Genomic DNA, 19295 nt, shown 5'->3' with positions numbered 1-19295 from the left:
GTGTATATATGTCCATGCCACTTTCTCATTTTGTCCCAGCTTACCCTTCTCCCTCCCCGTATCCTCAAGTCTATTCTCTAGTAGGTCTGCATCTTTATTCCCGCCTTGCCCCTAGGTTCTTCTGACCATTTTCTTTTTCTTTTTTTATTTAGATTCCATATATATGTGTTAGTATACGGTATTTGTTTTTCTCTTTCTGACTTACTTCACTCTGTATGACAGTCTCTAGGTCCATCCACCTCACTACAGATAACTCAGTTTCATTCCTTTTTATGGCTGAGTAACATTCCATTGTATATATGTGCCACATCTTCTTTTGATGGACTCTTAGGTTGCTTACATGTCCTGGTAAATAGAGCTGCAATGAACATTTTGGTACATGACTCTTTTTGAATTATGGTTTTCTCAGGGTATATGCCCAGTAGTGGGATTGCTGGATCATATGGAAATTCTATTTTTACTTTTTAAGGAACCTCCATACTGTTCTCCATAGTGGCTGTATCAATTTACATTCCCACCAACAGTGCAACAGGGCTCCCTTTTCTCCACATGCTCTCCAGCATTTGTCATTTGTAGATTTTCAGATGAAGCTCATTCTAACTGGTGTGATTTGCATTGTAGTTCTGTAGCTTTGATTTGCATTTCTCTAATAATTAGTGATGTTGAGCAGCTTTTCATGTGCTTCTTGGCCATATGTATGTCTTCTTTGGAGAAATGTCTACTTAGGTCTTCTGCCCATTTTTGGATTGGGTTGTTTGTTTTTTTAATATAGAGCTGCATGAGCTGTTTATATATTTCGGAGATTAATCCTTTGTCCATTGATTCGTTTGCAAATATTTTCTCCCATCCTGAGGGTTGTCTTTTCGTCTTGTTTATGGTTTCCTTTGCTGTGCAAAAGCTTTTAAGTTTCATTAGGTCCCATTTGTTTATTTTTGTTTGTATTTCCATTATTCTAGGAGGTGGATCAAAAAAGATCTTGCTGTGATCTATGTCAAAGAGTGTTCTTCCTATGGTTTCCTCTAAGATTTTAGTAGTGTCCGGACTTACATTTAGGTCTCAAATCCATTTTGAGTTTATTTTTGAGTATGGTGTTAGGGAGTGTTCTAATTTCATTCTTTTACATGTAGCTGTCCAGTTTCCCCAGCACCACTTACTGAAGAGACTGTCTTTTCTTCATTGTATATCCTTGCCTCCTTTGTCATAGATTAGTTGACCATAGTTGCGTGGGTTAACCTCTGGGCTTTCTACCTGTTCCATTGACTATGTTCCTGTTTTTCTTCCAGTACCATACTGTCTTGATTACTGTAGATTTGTAGTATGGTCTGAAGCCAGGGAGTCTGATTCCTCCAGCTCCGTTTTTTTCCCTCAAGACTGCTTTGGCTATTCAGGGTCTTTTGTGTCTCCATACAAATTTTAAGGTTTTCTGTTCTAGTTCCATAAAAAATGCCATTGGTAATTTGATAGGGATTGCATTGAATCTGTAGATTGCTTTGGGTAGTATAGTCATTTTCACAATATTGATTCTTCCAATCCAAGAACATGGTATATCTCTCCACCTGTTGGTATCATCTTTAATTTCTTTCATCAGTGTCTTAGAGTTTTCTGCATACAGGCCTTTTGTCTCCCTAGGTAGGTTTAATCCTAGGTATTTTATTCTTTTTGTTGCAATAGTAAATGGAAGTGTTTCCTTAATTTCTCTTTCAGATTTTTCATCATTAGTGTATAGGAATGCAAGACATTTCTGTGCATTAATTTTGTATCCAGCAACTTTACCAAATTCATTGATTAGCTCGTTTCCTGGTGGCATCTTTAGGATTCTCTATGTATAGTATCATGTCATCTGCAAACAGTGTCAGTTTTACTTCTTCTTTTCCAATTTGTATTCTCTTTATTTCTTTTTCTTCTCTGACTGCCGAGGATAGGACTTCCAAAACTATGTTGAATAATAGTGGCAAGAGGGGACATCCTTTTCTTGTTCCTGATCTTAGAGGAAATGTTTTCAGTTCTTCACCATTGAGAATGATGTTTGCTGTGCGTCTGTCATATATGGCCTTTATTATGTTGAGGTACGTTCCCTCTATGCCCACTTTTTGGAGTTTTTATCATAAATGGCTGTTGAATTTTGTCAAAAGCTTTCTCTGCATCTATTGAGATGATCATATGGTTTTTATTTTTCAATTTGTTAATATGGTGTATTGATTGATTTGCATATACTGAAGAATCCTTGCATCCCTGGGATAAATCCCACTTGATCATGGTGTATGATCCTTTTAATGTGCTGTTGGATTCTGTTTGCTAGTATTTTGCTGAGGATTTTTGCATCTATATTCATCAGTGATATTGGTCGCTAATTTTCTTTTTTTGTAGTATCTTTGTCTGGTTTTGGTATCAGGGTGATGGTGGCTTCATAGAATGAGTTTGGGAGTGTTCCTTCCTCCAAAATTTTTTGGAAGAGCTTGAGAAGGATGGGTGTTAGCTCTTCTCTAAATGTTTGACAGAATTCACCTGTGAAGCCATCTGGTCCTGTACTTTTGTTTGTTGGAAGATTTTTAATCACAGTTTCAATTTCGTTACTTGTGATTCATCTATTCATATTTTCTATTTCTTCCTGGTTCAGTCTTGGAAGGTTATACCTTTCTAAGAATTTGTCCATTTCTTCTAGGTTGTCCATTTTATTGGCATAGAGTTCCTTGTAGTAGTCTCTTAGGATGCTTTGTATTTCTGTGGTGTCTGGTGTCACTTCTGCGTTGTCATTTCTAATTTTATTGATTTGAGTCCTCTCCCTCTTTTTCTTGATGAGTCTGACTAATGGTTTATCAATTTTGTTTATCTCCTCAAAGAACCAGCTTTTACTTTTATTGATCTTTGCTATTGTTTCCTTTGTTTCTATTTCATTTATTTCTGCTCTGATCTTTATGATTTCTTTCCTTCTGCTAACTTTGGGTTTTGTTTGTTCTTCTCTCTCTAGTTCCTTTAGGTGTAAGGTTAGATTATTTATTTTAGATTTTTCTTGTTTCTTGAGGTAGGCTTGTATAGCTATAAACTTCCCTCTTAGAACTGCTTTTGCTGCATCCCATAGGTTTTGGATTGTCATGTTCTCATTGTCATTTGTCTCGAGGTATTGTTTGATTTCCTCTTTGATTTCTTCAGTGATCTCTTGGTTATTTAGTAACGTAGTGTTTAGCCTCCATGTGTTTGTGTTTTTTATGTTTTTTCCCCTGTAACTGATTTGTAATCTCATAGTGTTGTGGTCAGAAAAGATGCTTGATATGATTTCAATTTTCTTATATTTACTGAGGTTTGATTTGTGACCCAAGATGTGATCTATCCTGGAGAATGTTCCTTGCGCACTTGAGAAGAAAGTGTAATCTGCTGTTTTTGGATGGAATGTCCTATAAATATCAATTAAATCTATCTGGTCTACTGTGTCATTTAAAGCTTCTGTTTCCTTACTTATTTTCATTTTGGATGATCTGTCCACTGGTGTAAGTGAGGTGTTAAAGTCTCCCACTATTATTGTGTTACTGTCGATTTCCTCTTTTATAGCTGTTAGCAGTTGCCTTATGTATTGAGGTGCTCCTATGTTGGGTGCATATATATTTAAAATTGTTATATCTTCTTCTTGGATTGATCCCTTGATCATTATGAAATGTCCTTCCTTGTCTCTTGTAACATTCTTTATTTTGAAGTCTATTTTATCTGATATGAGTATTGCTACTCCAGCTTTCTTTTGATTTCCATTTGCATGGAATATCTTTATCCATCTCCTCACTTTCAGTCTGTATGTGTCCCTAGGTCTGAAGTGGGTCTCTTGTAGACAGCATATATATGGGTCTTGTTTTTGTAGCCATTCAGCAAGCCTGTTTCTTTTGGTTGGAGCATTTAAGCCATTCACATTTAAGGTAATTATCGATATGTATGTTCCTATGACCATTTTCTTAATTGTTTTGAGTTTGTTTTTGTAGGTTCTTTTCTTCCCTTGTGTTTCCCACTTACAGAAGTTTCTTTAGAATTTGTTGTAGAGCTGGTTTGGAGGTGCTGAATTCTTTAGCTTTAGCTTGTCTGTAAAGCTTTTGATTTCTCCATCGAAGCTGAATGAGCTCCTTGCCAGGTAGTCTTGGTTGTAGGTTCTTCCCTTTCATCACTTTAAGTATATCATGCCACTTCCCTTCTGGCTTGTACAGTTTCTGCTGAGAAATCAGCTGTTAACTTTATGGGAGTTCCCTTGTATGTTATTTGTCGTTTTTCCCTTGCTGCTTTCAATAATTTTTCTTTGTCTTTAATTTTTGCCAATTTGATTACTTTGTGTCATGCTGTGTTTCTCCTTGGATTTATCCTGTATGGGACTCTGCAGTTCCTGGACATGGGTGGCTCTTTCCTTTCCCATGTTAGGGAAGTTTTCAACTATAATCTCTTCAAATATTTTCTCAGGTCCTTTCTCTCTCTCTTCTCCTTCTGGGTCCCCTACAGTATGAATATTTTTGTGTTTAATGTTGTCCCAGAGGTCTCTTAGGCTGTCTTCATTTCTTCTCATTCTTTTTTCTTTATTCTGTTCCACAGCAGTGAATTCCACCATTCTGTCTTCCAGGTCACTTATCCGTTCTTCTGCCTCAGTTATTCTGCTATTGATTCCTTCTACTGTAGTTTTCATTTGTTATTGTATTGTTCATCTCTGTTTGTTTGTTCTTTAATTCTTCTAGGTGTTTTTTAAACATTTCTTGCATCTTCTCGATCTTTGCCTCCATTCTTTTTCCGAGGTCCTGGATCATCTTCACTATCATTATTCTGAAGTCTTTTTCTGGAAGGCTGCCTATCTCCACTTCATTTAGTTGTTTTTGTAGGGGTTTATCTTGTTCCTTCATCTGGTACATAGCCCCCTGCTTTTTCATCTTGTCTATCCTTCTGTGAATGTGGTTTTTGTTCCACAGGCTGCAAGATTGTAGTTCTTCTTGCTTCTGCTGTCTGTCCTCTGGTGGATGAGGCTATCATGGAGGCTTGTGCAGGTTTCCTGATGGGAGGGACTCTCAACTCTTGTATAATGTAATAATCTATTAGTCATCTTTGTCTCCCTAAGGTTAAATCCAGATAGTCAACTTTAAGCGCAGCGTAAAATAAATTAATGCCATAAATGTATACAAGGTTAAGTGGCTATTAGATCAAGCATTAGGGAAATCTGTGTTTGACTCTTTGACCCTGAAGAAGAGTATACTGTGAACATTCATGACTAGAATGGTGGCCCTGATTCTATTTCTCCTGTTTCCAGGAATTCACCTCTAAACTAAATATTTCTAATGTAAAGAAAAGTAAGAAATTACAGAAAAGTAAGAAAGAACAAAGACAGAGATAGGAAAATTCTGATAGTAGCAACAACATATATTTTTTTAATTTTTAGCTGGAGTACAGCTTACAATAAAATACACAGTTCCTAAGTATTAGGCCCATGAGCTTTGTAAATTGTATATATCCCTGCAACCACCATCTCAAAAAACCTTTAGCCTCTAAAGTTTAGAGCATTTCCATCACCCTTCTCTCAGAGATAATCACTTTTGGACTTCTATCACCCTTGGATTTGTTTTGTCCGTTGTTGGATTTCATATAAATGACATTATACAATGTATGTTTTATATGTATGTGTCTGGCTTTTTTCCTTCAACATAATGTTTTTGAGATTTTTACAGTCACACACACACACACACACACACACAGAGAGAACATAAACAGAAGCAAAATAGATTTAACATATAAGAAATAATAAATGTGTGAAAATATTTGCAGGAAACAAAACTGTAACAGAGTAATAACACAGGAAAATTGAACAAGATTCAACAGGAAAGTACAGCAAGGTAATAAAATTTAAACAAAACCAACAAAACTTCAAGAAGTACAAAAAACTACAATAACAAAATTTAAAACTAATCTACCAGCACATTAACACAACAGAAAAGAGAATTTGGAAATTGGGAGATAGAAAAATGTCTGAAGAATGAGAAAATTTTGTAGACTGCATCTATATAAAGTATACAAAATGCATTATGAAGGAGGAAAAATAGAAAATATAGGAAAAAGATTAGAGATCCAGACAATATAATGTGAAGGTCTAATATGCATTTGATAAGTGTCTTGAGAGAAAAGTGAGCAGAGGCAATAACTGAAGAAATAAATGCAAGAACTGATGAAAGATAAACCAGAGATTCAAGAGGAATGTGAATCCCAAACAGAATAACTAAAATATTTATACTAAGATATATCGTAATGAAAGAACCAACGACAGACTTCAGATAAAAACCTGTAAAGTCCCAGTGGAACAATTATAATCATAAAGATTATTATAAGAGAAAACAATCAGCTTAGTTCTTGAGAGGCAGAATGGTAGGGTACAACTCTAGTTAAAAGCATAGGCACTGAAACTAAATTGTACTGGGTTTGAATCCTAAATTCACTACTTACTAGCTGTTGTAGAGACTTTGGCAAGTTACTTAATCTTTATGTACTTTTCAGTTCCCTCATCTACGAAAGAGGGATAGAATATTTTTTCTCATTTTGTTTATATATACATATATATGACTTAAAATAGCTCCTTCCACATAGTGGAATTCTTCAGTTAACTATATAAAAGTATATAACCATAAGATATAATAAAAGATGCCCACTCAGGCAATCACAAGTAAAATTAAATACATAACTTATTCAATCACTAATATTCCCTAGGTAAAAACAGAAACCCAGATCTAACTTAGTTGAGGCAGTTCTTTACTAGCAGTAAAATTTTATTGTGCCACCATATAACAAAAGTCACCTCACCACAGGATGAATTTTTCATTATTCATGAACAACGGGTTACTATGTAACTACAAACAACAAGATATAAGGGTGGTGGCTGAGGTCAAATTTAACAAATTACCTTGAAACAAATGATCAATATGAACTAGGGTAACATTAAATAAATGTGAAAACCTTTATAGGAGATAACAGAGCTAAAAGTAGTCCCTGAAGTTTGCTCTCTGAACACCACTGTCAACAAATAATACCTTTATTTGTACCAACGTACAAAAATAAGATAGCACTGAAGGTATACAGACATAACATTTTCAAGTGGTTACTTTTTAGGCAGGTTCTGAACAAAATTATATTATTTTCTATAAACAGAGACAATAGATACAAACATAAGATACAAAAGTATATATAAGGACACTTTATATATATATAATACATACACACACACACACACACACACACACACACACAAATATTTAGTAAACTAAGTACCGAACCATGGTCCAACAGTTTATGTGAAAAATTTTCTGCCCTGCCAATATATTTTTTGGATGAATCTGAGGCAAGCATGACTCTATACCATACGTCAACCTCAAAATACCACAAAGGGATCCAAAAATATTCCCAGTTCTCCCAAAGAATACCAAATAACCACAATTTTTATATGTAGTCCTGATCACTGTGAATGTCTGCCCACCAAAAAAAGAAGAAAAATAAGGGGATAGTGATATGGCATGAAGGTAAACTAAAAAAAGTGACTTATGTGTGTATACATAAGAAGGCTAAAAGATGACATAATACATGTTTACTAAGGCATCAAAGATGTCAACAGGGTAAACAAGTTCCAAATCTGAAAATAACAGAACCTAAGGGTCACCAGTTAATGACTGAAATGGACAAGTAAAGGTCAGCCTAGAGGGGCTCCTATTTTGACACAATGGTTTATTTGCCCTAACATCAGTTAAATATCTGATAGATATCTGAAGCTACTCACTACGGGCCATCAATAACACAGAACATGGGTGTTGCCACACTTCCATCCTTGTGTGCCACCCCAACTCCCAACACCGTACAACATCTAGATCCCAGACCACTGCCTAGAACATGGGAAAAGAGAGAAATCCAAAGAAAAAGTCAGCAGTGCCCATTCCCTGCATCCTGGGCCTCCCTATTGTGATTCACACAAACTAACTAACCCCCCCCCCCCCCCCCGCCCCGTCCTGATTTCACACCCAGGAGGGAACCTTGTAATTTTAACTTAGCATTCTATGTATATCAGCCTACAGAAAGAAAACATATTATTTATTCTGATGTGGGCATTCTGGACCCATAATAGTAAAATACCTCACTGTAAGTTAGAAATTAACTCTTTCTAAATATTTACACCTCTGAGAGCTTGATTGATTGCATGAATTGATTAATACTGTGAATCCACTTCTGATTAACAGTGACAATCTTAATGAGACAACCTAACCAGATTTTCTGTCATAAAGTCAAGGACCGGAACTTAAACCTAGGTGAACTCATGCCAGGTAAATGCCAGTGCCAACTCACATGTCAGTCAGCCAGTCTCTCCTGGTGGCACCACAACCCTTCTGTGCATTTTTATTTCCCAGTAAAAGTAAACAGCATTTGTTGCAGTGAAACTTGGTTTACACTCACAGGATACTTAAAATTAAGTAGCACAGTTTTCTATCTCATCCCCAACGTTTTTTTTTTTTATTTTTCCCACTTGCCTCTTCTTCAAATAGTCTCTCCTTCTATATTAAAGTCACATTACCCTAATAACAGTGGTTATATTGGCAGAGACAAGATTGAGACTGGCAGGCAGGCTGGGAAAACCAAGCCATGCTCAACCTCAAGGAAACATGGCTGGCAAAACAGATAGAACAGATGTGCCAGTAGAAAGTTATATCTTATAAAAATTCCCAGATCCCAACTATTCAAAAAAAAAAGGCTGCCTTATAGCTGTCATACCAGGCACATCTGGGACTTCAAAACAGTCCCAGGGGAGTCTGCTTGCCTGGCTATCCACCTACATCAAGAATTTCTGAATCCTTGAAGGTCAAGCAATAGCCAAGTTTTACCAAATATAAAAACATCAACAGAAAAAGAGATGTTGGAAGGTACCTCAAATACATTTTCAAATAATGTAATCCTGAATACTAAGGACACCTTTGTCCAAGTGCTTGAATCAGGAAGAAAAATCCTGCATTCTAACTTTTATCTAATAAAAAATGCCAATATACCAGCTTCCTTAAATTCAAAATTTTTTAAATTCAGTTCTATAATGCTGCCAAAGTAAAGGGATTAAGTTTTTGTAACACACAAAGACACAGATATCTTATATATACATTATCATACACTTGAGGGGCATGAAGATGCTAGGAGCTTAATAACAAAAGGTCAGTTACACTTACCACTTTCCCAATAAACACTCAAGTTAAAAGGATATGAAAAAAAAGTAATGAAAATGCAACTTAATCATTAAAGAAATAACAAGAAAATAATTAAAGGGAAATAAGAAACATGAACTTACCAGTTTAATTGCCACATATTCATTTGTGTATAAATTTTTCCCTTGAAAAAAAAAGAAAAATGTCAGATTCTACCAGCAATGAATTTTTAAAGATACATTATGTAAAACTGTACTTTGGGGGGTCAGGGGAAGCACATAACACATTTAAATGAAACATAGGTTTTTGCTTCCAACTATTTAACAGAAGTCTCAATAACATGGAAATATTTAAATTTATGATCAACTCCATAACACATTTAGTATTTCACCTAGATTCAGAGTAGAAAGTAATACTAATAAATACTTTAGACCATTTATTTAAAAAAAAAGAAAAATTCTTATTTTGTTGGAATACTGCATACAATTTACAAAGTAATCAGTAGGCAAACACATGCTAAACTGAATTTCAAAACTAGAACCCTATATAGAAATTGGAGTACAAAATTCCTTTCTCGATCACCACCTCATTTTAAATCCTTCATTATTACGGGATGTGATCTTAATAGGGCTCATATGTAATCTAGTAAATAGATCAAATATATAGAAAAAAATGTGGAATACCTTTAAAATAAAATTTTAAAAGTATTATTCAATAATTGGCTTTGACAAACTAGTTAATTACTCTGAGGGGAAGAAGGGTTATTAAGAACTTGCCTTATAACCAAATTAAATTCCAGGTATTTTAAGAGTTAGATATAAGCCATAAAACAAGAAAAAATATTTATCAGGCCAGTATACAGAAGCCTTTTTGAGCGTTAAAAATAAATGGAAAAAGATTAAAAGATCAGAAGATTTTATACAGATTTGATAGCTTAAAATATTTTAAACTTTTGTAAGTTGAAAAAAACATATACAAAGAACAGGTGAAAGACAAATCAGAATAAAGATTTAATATAATTAATATGTAAAGAATTCAAATGAATTACAGTAATTATTGGCAACAGCAAGTTGAAAATAATCTAGAAAATTCCAAGGGGTCAACATCTGTAGTTCAAGTAAAATACTATGGAGAATTAAGTATATGAAGAAAATCTGATACAGAAATTAATGTGCTTCTTTACAAGTACAGTTCAAAGAATAAAAAATAGAACAATATTTGATTTCTGGATTTCCAGTATTCTTTCAATAAGCATGTACTATTTTTATAGTAAGAAAAACAGAACACTGATCGTTGTGGTTTTTAACTGTGATAGTAACTGGCCCTGGTCACACTGGCTACTTAACACAAAATAGGTAATCATCAACTTCCACACATGTGATTTTTCCAACATAATACACCTAACTTCATTTTATACAACAGCTAATAAATGGCAGTAAAACTTCTAGACAAAATTTCAGTCTTGGATATGCTGCCACAGTGAGCAGTATTTTCACCATAAGAATCTTTGCCACAAGCAGTTTCGCAGCACAGCTAATTGCCCATGAGGCAATTTTGATGGAAAAATTGAAAATTATATTTTGATATAAATGTGAAAATTTTATATAAAATTAAAATGAAAATAAAATTTAAAATGAACATTAAAAAGGGCACAATGACACATGAAAAACTAGTCATAAAATATTTTAAAGATTCTACTGTCAAAATGAAAATACAAAAAATATCTTAATACATTTAAAACGTGTATAGATTCATGATTATAGTTGTATTATGGTATATCTGAGAAAAGGTGATACTTCCTTTGTCAAAGTCAATCATTACGGATTCAGAATCTCATGTTGGACCTAAGTTCTCTACAACATAAAAAAACTCTAAGTCTCCACAGATATCCCTGGAAATAAAATGAACAATCGAGGGATGTTCCTATTTATTATCAATATATGTAACCTATATAACTGGTAGTAAATCTCTAGACAACATTTAAATGTTCCATCACATGACCAGTCTTTATGTTTTACCAAATCATCTAAGCCAGATTCTGTACCAAATACAAAAGTTCTGTCTCCATAATGTTCTCCACTATCAAATAGCAAAAATTTTCACCATTTTCAAGAAACTTACACTCATCAGGAATCACGTAACCATTTCTTTATGGGGGATAGGAAGAGCTTGATTCTTCTTTTGCCTCCAACTTCTAATATTGCATGATAAATCTGATAAAGACAGCATTAGAGCGCAAGCTGTTGTATCTAGATTAGCCAAAGAATTGACAATTAATGCTCTGGATGACTGTTGTGAGTTACTAGCTGCTTCTTTATATTTGCTATAGCTTGGTAAGCTTTTGGTTTGAGGTGTGGCAGGGATGACTGTGTTCACTGAAGGATCTGCAAAGTGATGTTCTCATTTTCTAGTACTGTATGCAATCTGGCTTTTCACTCTATTATGTCATACCTCTAGTAAGTTTTCTTATCATTTTATTTTCTATCAAGTCAATATATGTAGTTGTTTTATTCACTATTTTAAGACCACCATGCTAGTCGTCGCTATTTAGACCATTATGAGGCCTAAGATTTATATAAAATAAAAATATAAGGAGGTTAGGAGGTTGGGATAGACACACTACTATATATAAAATAGATAATCAACAAGGACCTACTGTATAGCACAGGGAACTCTACTCAATACTCTGTAATAACCTATACGGGAAAAGAATCTGAAAAGGAATAGATAAACATATAACTAAATCATATTGCTGTACACCTGAAACATAACACTGTAAATCAATATAATATAAAATAATATAAAATAAAAATTAAAAATGAAAGCACTGGGCTTCCCTGGTGGCGCAGTGGTTGAGAGTCCGCCTGCCGATGCAGGGGACACGGGTTCGTGCCCCGGTCCAGGAAGATCCCGCGTGCCGCGGAGCGGCTGAGCCCGTGAGCCATGGCCACTGAGCCTGTGCGTCCGGAGCCCGTGCTCCGCAACGGGAGAGGCCACAGCAGTGAGAGGCCCGCGTACCACAAAAAAAAAAAAAAAAAAAAAAAATGAAAGCACTGCATCAGTGGAGAAGTGAAACCAAACTGTCAACCAGTTGAAACCAAACTGTCAAACCAAAATGTCAACCAGTTATTTTATCTATTACAGCATTGAAACCAAATCGTCAATCAGTTATTTCACCCTTAAAGCAAAACTGCCTTATGGCCAATGAGTTGTATGGCCAAACAGTAAAACTGCTTGCAGCAAAGACTTATGGCGAAAATACCTAGAACTGTTGCCACCACTGTACAGCAGTGCTTGTTCATATAAATATTATAATGCTTTTCTGAGTTTTGTCCTTATTTTATAAAAATGAGTGGAAAAAAAAAGCATTCATTCTAATGCTAAATAGCATGAGTCTCATAAACCCGTCACACTTATCACAAAGATGGAGCTCAATAGCAGGACCCAAAGTGGTGAATGCTAAGCTATAGTGAGGTACTCACTGAGCCCATAAATATAAAAAAATTTTAGAAAACATACCATATTTTTAGCCAATAAATTCAGCATTCAGATGTGCCTTCATATATATTTTCAAGAATGCGTTATGTATAAAATTGTAGTCTTCCTCTAGTAAGCTTGAGGTGAATACTTTAATGGTACAATGAAAAACTTAATCTTGAGAAACTGGTATCTAACAAAGGAACAATTGTGTTTTGAGTTTAAATATGGAATTTATATTTCCTCAAGACATTATCATCTTTTCATAATTATCCTGTATATGATATTTATTCACAAGCGCACAGGGAAAAATATTCATAGGACAAGAAGTTAGGTTAAACACAAATTCCACAGAATCAAAATAAACCATATACTTCTAAAAGTACTGTTTTTGTTGGCATTTACATGTTCAAATGTCTACTTTTAAGTCACAGCAGAAAGTACAAAATCCTAAAAGCGTCACCTTTTTTTGAACATTAGACATTTTGCTGAACTTTGAGGGTTATATTTATAAAGATGAACATAGGTTGAACAACACTACCCATGCATTTTTGTCACCTTGCATAGGCATAGCCTTAAATAATTGGCTTTTAATCGATATTTGTTATATATATGAACTAAAAATGCACAGAATATGTGTTTGTGGGTAAAATATGAGCAAAAGATAGGGAGTGTATGTATAGAGGGAATGCAGTTAAAAGAAGGCTCCAGGTAGGCTGGTTCCAGTTAACTGATGTTTTAAATCCAATTTCAAAAGACATTTCCAACAGAGCTTTGTGCCACACTGAACTTGAAAAGATGGTTTTACCAATTTTGTGGCATTTGGGTGGTCATTGTTATAAAACTATGTTCTACAGAAACTACATATATGTTTATATCAGGGATTACTAATTAACCAAAATATACCTGTGCCCCTTCCCTAATAATAGAATGCCCGAGTTTTAAAATGGTTGTCCAGCTAGACTAAATTTCTAGCCTCTTTTTCAGCTTGGTGCGACCATGTGATCAAGTTCTGGATATGAGTCGATGTTAAGGTATGTCACTCCCCACTTCCAAGAATGAACGTGTGCTCTTCTGGCCCTTTTTCTTCTTCTTGCTGGCTGGCTGGAAGAGAGACTGAAGCCACATATTGAGCATGCAGAGATACCCTGACAGCTCTGGGTGCTGTCCTTCTGGTCTGTGTTATGTGAAAAAGAAAGAAACGATTTTGCCTAACACCACTATATTCTAGGATCTCTTTATTACAGCATCATAGTCTATCCCTTATTATTACATTTTTCAGATAAGTTTGAAGCTTGAATTAGTAAAAGTAGAAAATCAATCAACATTTATAAAAATGATGAATCCACTCAAATCTGTATATTTACTTGATATATACTGTAAGGCCTGCAGAATTCTTAAATATAAACAATAAATTAAGAAGAGTTATAAGCTATACAGGAACAAGAGGAGAAAAAATAAAAATAAAAGAAGTTATAAAAACTCCTGTGGTCTACTTAATTATATCAAAATTTACAATATCCTATTTCAGATAATGGGAATTCATAGACAAATATATAACACCCTTGTTCTGTGTTCCTTTACGTCATGGTCAGTCAGGTTTAGCCACAAGAGGGGACACAGAAGAAGCTCAGGAAAACAAAGTTTATTATACTCCAGGTCCTAGAAAGGGGGTCACAGAAGAAGCATCATGTTTTGGTCAGGTGATAGAAGACAGGAACAAGGGAAGAGCTTAGGCCAAGGCCTTCATCGGTGTTTCTGCAGGAAAGGCAAGGCGGGGCAGGGTAAACAGCTTAGGACTGGGTAATTTGAATAATTCTGTTAGCCTTTGGTGGGCAGTCTCTAGTTGTCATGTACTTGGCCATGGGATGAGTTAAGGAAGAGGAAAATTGCCTTCTGGAGTGTATGGGCCAGAGAGGAGGTATGGCTCTGGATTGTTTAGTTTGCAGATCAAGGCTTGCTCCCAGTTGAGTCCTTTGCTATCTTTAAGAACTGGCTAGCCTGTAGAGGAGCAGTCTCTCCACAGCTAGAAAGGTTTTGAGGTTTTTTTGTTTTTATTATTAAAGCAATGTTATGTTGGCTGAACTGTAAAGCAGAAAGATACTCCATATATTCTGGAACACATCTGCAGTAAGAGGTCTCACCTCAGGTTTTTTTGTTTTTTTTAATTGAAATATGGTTGACCAGAAAAGTTTTTTTAAGATGTTAAAGCATCATGGGAAAATAAAAAATATATACAGTATAACCCCACATTTTAGCTAGCTTTGTTTTGTCTCATTCAGTGCCTGTTAAAAACATTTCTAGGGGTTTTGGTTGGTTGTCTAAGCTAGAACTACATCTAACATGCAGCAGGATGCAAGCCTTACCATAATACAAAGATAAAACCAAAAATATATCAATTCATCATTTTACAATTAAAAATACAGATAAAAATGATAGTAAATACATTTACTTAATTTTAGATTATTTCAAAAGTTCTATTTTTTTTTAATCTCAAGTCCAATTTTTATGTCCAACTTTTTTTTTTTCTCTGTACTTTCAACAGAGGGTAATAGTGTCTCTCCTTGGGGCATTTAGAAATGGCAGTGGAGGATGGGGGAAGGGCATTTGAGGTTGCATGTGGGGATGCAACTCCTATTTAGTGCCCAAGAAGTCTGAAGTTCTAAACACCATGCAGTACACTGGACAGTCCTCAACAACAACAACAAAAAAAACTGTCCAGCCCAAGGTGTTAATAGCATCTTCGTTGAAAATCCCTTACCTGTAACATATATACCTTACATTCTTTTATACCCAATACTAAGCACAAAAATTTCAGTGCCAGAAATCAAATGTTTATTAACATGGTTTTAAAGAAAGCACCTTAAGAATTCAAACCAGCTTTTAACATTAGCATGCTTATCCAGGTACAGAAAGAATGATACTTATCACAACTTTTTCTGTACAGAGAAATCACTTGGGACCTTTAGAAAAAGGAATAAAACGTCCCTTTATTTAGTAGTCTATCAAAAGAGAAAAATATGATTAAATTAGTTCTTCAAGTGTATATGTTACATGTATCATAAGTACACATAAAACACAGTTACATGTATAGATAATACATTTAAATAAATAGATGTACACAAATATATAATAAAAACCCATAGATAGATCAGGTACAGAGAGATAGATAAATAGATGATGGATGGATGGATGGATGGATGGACTAGTAAGTCATCTTATGCCTATTCCTGCTCATTCACAGACTGCAAAAGAAAGGGTTATTTTGCTGTTTTTTCAGTACATAGCATATATGGTTTCAGTATATATGGGTACATACAGTTTCTCATATTGCCCTAGTTAAAATGCTCCACTAGATTGTTTTGTGTGTATACCCACACATACACACACACATATATACATACATGCACACACAGAGATGTATATATATGTAGTTATTTTGAAATAAATTACATGAAACCAATTTTGAATAAAAAATGCCGAAATACTACGGTACTATAGTCATATACACAAAGAGAGATAGAGTGACAGGTGAAGTACAAATATTTATATACGACAAAATATATAGCTATAAAACTAATTTATATAAATAAGTTTAAATAAATATACATATAACATGCTATAATTTAATTAAAAACAAATATCTTGATATCGTTTTAATGGAGCAGAACAATCATTGTTTTCCTAAAACAGGCAAGTATAGTGCTGGTCCTTTTATACTATTATCTAAATTTCACAATAATTTAGGAAGTGGAAATAATCCCATTTTAAAGTTCAGAAATTTGAAGCCCCACATAGTTAAATGACTTATGTATTCCATAATGGCAGAGACAAATTTTATATTTTTCTAATGTATCATCAGTGCCTAATCATGCCTCATACATAATACTGTAGACATGCAATAAATTTTGAATGGATAGATGGATGTATAATAGTTCAAGGTTGGATAAGTAAATAACCTGGTTTTTTTTCTAATGCCAAAATCAGAAACAATTTAAGAATTTCAAAATATCTAATTCAATATCTTTCAAAAAATAAAATGTAAAACATTCACCCTTTCAAATATTTGCATCCCTTCTAAAATGCAGAAGAGTCTGTCAGACACATCATTTAACAGCAATGTACAAAATATGTCGTTGCCTTTTATTACCTTGCTTCATTCAAAGATTTAATGTACACTAGCTACATAAAACAGTAATAAAATGAAGGGATAACTACAAATTAGAGTGTTTACACGATGAAAAAGAAGTAGTCGAGTAGATGAACATACAATTGCTTATATTTCTAACACCAGGGTTGAATCTAATGAAAATTGTGAAGCCAAGTTTTTTCTTTTTATTTCCAAAGTTTACACTCTTGCATTGACCAGAGAGCCCTCAGGGTACCTCAATATTGACTCCCATAAAACTGTGCTACCCTCCTTCTTGTTTCTCTTCAGTGAAGATAGCCACATCTTTATTGCACTAGGAGTTAAAAATGTAGATTTGGATCGCGAGTCCATCTTAAATTGCTGTATGACATTTGGCAAGAAACCTTCCCTCACTGAGTTTCAAATGCCTTAAATGTAGAGTTAGGAGGTTTAAATTAGACCAGTGTTTCCCAAACTTACCTGATTATAAGAATAAACTGAGTCAGTACTTTGTGTCCCTTATTAAGAATATAGATTCATAAACTACCCTGGATATACTTGGGGGAAGGGGAGAAGAGATTACAACACTGTAAATTTCACAGATTTTTGATGCATTTTCAGCATATTACCTTGATTTTAAGCCATACATATCCTCCTAAAGTAACCAGTTACTAAATGTTTTCAAATCAGAAAAGGTAGCCTAAATATCATTCCTAAAAAATACATTGCAAAGGCTTTCCTGGTATCTATTTCAGCCTCTTGGGGCTTTTTAATTTACTTTCTTTTTTCTCATATTCTGGATGGTTTATCTCAAGTAAACAGACATTGTTATACTAGGGAATTACTGACAAATGAAAATAGAAGTATATTAGAAATTCCTAATATCCATATTCTTTAAAATTACCACAACAAACAACTAAACAAGTAACTAAATCACTTCATTAAAAAGTATCTTTCATTTTAAAAAATGCTCCCAACTTTATGGAATAAATAAAATAGTCTTACCTAATCGTAATTCTCCAAAATTCCCACATCCAATTTTTTTTCCGACTCTAAAGTTAGGTCCAACCATTAAAACTCCAGAGGATGAAGAACCAGTTCCTCGAGTGTTGTGTCCTGACCGACCACTAGGTCGTGCCATTCTATCATCTGATTTGTCCTTGTCTTTCTTTTTATTATCCATATCAAGTTTGCGGTACTCCACTTTGAATTCTTTAATCAAGACGACCACACTGAAATAGGGTATCGTGAGAACAGGTACATCACTAGGTAACTGTACCAGGTGGGTAATGTTAACATTCAAATTGCAGTAGGTAGTCAATTAACTGATGCGTGTTCATCCCATTCGTAAAATTTTTCTCAGTTTTCTTTTCAGCAAAACATGTCTTCAAAATTATCTTTTCAATGATGTGAGCTGATACTGATAGTGACCTAGAATAGTAAGAAAAGAAAATCAGTCAACTTAGAGAATCAAAAAACATATGTCTGGGAAATTAATAACATAACCAAAGTTTAGGCAATGGACTATTACTATTTGTTGATGCCCACTGAAATCTAACCTCAGTAGACTCTTAATCATTACCCTTTATTCGTATACTTTAATACCAAAGGGATCACAAAAACAAAACCAAACAAAGAAATCAGTGATTTGGTTACTTCTTAAAAATAAATAAAAGTAACAAAAATGTATTGAGAGGGACTTCCCTGGTGGTCCAGTGGTAAAGAATCCGCCCTCCAACGCAGGGGACGCGGGTTCAATCCCTGGTTGGGGAACTAAGATCCTACATGCCGTGGGGCAACTAAGCCCGCGTGCCACAACTACTCAGCTCACACGCCTCAACAAGAGAGCCTGTATGCCGCAAACAACAGAGCCCACGCGCTCTGGAGCCAGTGCACCACAACTGGAGAGAGAAAACCCACACGCCGCAACTAGAGAGAGGCCTGCGCACCACAACGAAGAGCCTGTGTCACAACGAAACATCTTGCATGCCACAACTAAGACCCAACATGGCTAAAAATAAAGAAAAAATAAAAATAAATAAAATCACTGTTTAAAAGAAAAAATGTATTGAGTGTTTCATAAGCCAATATACATTCACTAACCAAGTCCTTCCAACTTAGAATCATTTCAATTAAAAAAAAATACTCAAAGAATTCCAGTAAATCAATATAAGATTTTCAATTTAAATTAAAGCAGAAAGAGAGAATACATTTTGCAAATTAGTAAAGGATCTTAATAAAAATATCTTCCACATATTCATGCACTTAATAATTTTCAAAGGCTTTTCAAATATACATTCTCATTTGATCTTCATTTATTCAAATATTTATTACCCATTAAGTATATATTATCCATAACTATCTATGGGAATGGAGCAATCACAACAAGGGTTGAAATAAATAGTACTTTCTCATCAGCTTTTAGCAACCCACCAAATATGCAATTATTCCTAACACCTAATCTATTTATAAAGTTTCTTATTATATTTGCCATACTCAATATTGCAGATGAAACTATA

At 34.5% G+C, this 19295-nt stretch overlaps 1 protein-coding gene across 1 annotated transcript in view; it reads right to left on the bottom strand.

The window, feature by feature from the left end:
* CSNK1G3 (casein kinase 1 gamma 3) overlaps nt 1–19295 on the bottom strand; it is a 129907-nt gene that overhangs the window by 72587 nt on the left and 38025 nt on the right. Inside the window, exons 2-3 of the mRNA XM_065874674.1 lie at nt 17782–18207; nt 9314–9354 (exon numbers count right to left, since the gene is read on the bottom strand). Of these exons, the coding sequence (XP_065730746.1) occupies nt 9314–9354; nt 17782–17959 (219 nt within the window). The 5' untranslated portion in view covers nt 17960–18207. The remainder of the gene's footprint in view (nt 1–9313; nt 9355–17781; nt 18208–19295) is intronic.

Source organism: Phocoena phocoena, chromosome 3 (assembly GCF_963924675.1).
Source record: "Phocoena phocoena chromosome 3, mPhoPho1.1, whole genome shotgun sequence".
NCBI classification, from domain to species: Eukaryota; Metazoa; Chordata; class Mammalia; order Artiodactyla; family Phocoenidae; genus Phocoena; species Phocoena phocoena.
The sequence above is the reverse complement of the archived record's forward strand: the minus strand, read 5'-3'. Positions and strand labels throughout refer to the sequence as shown.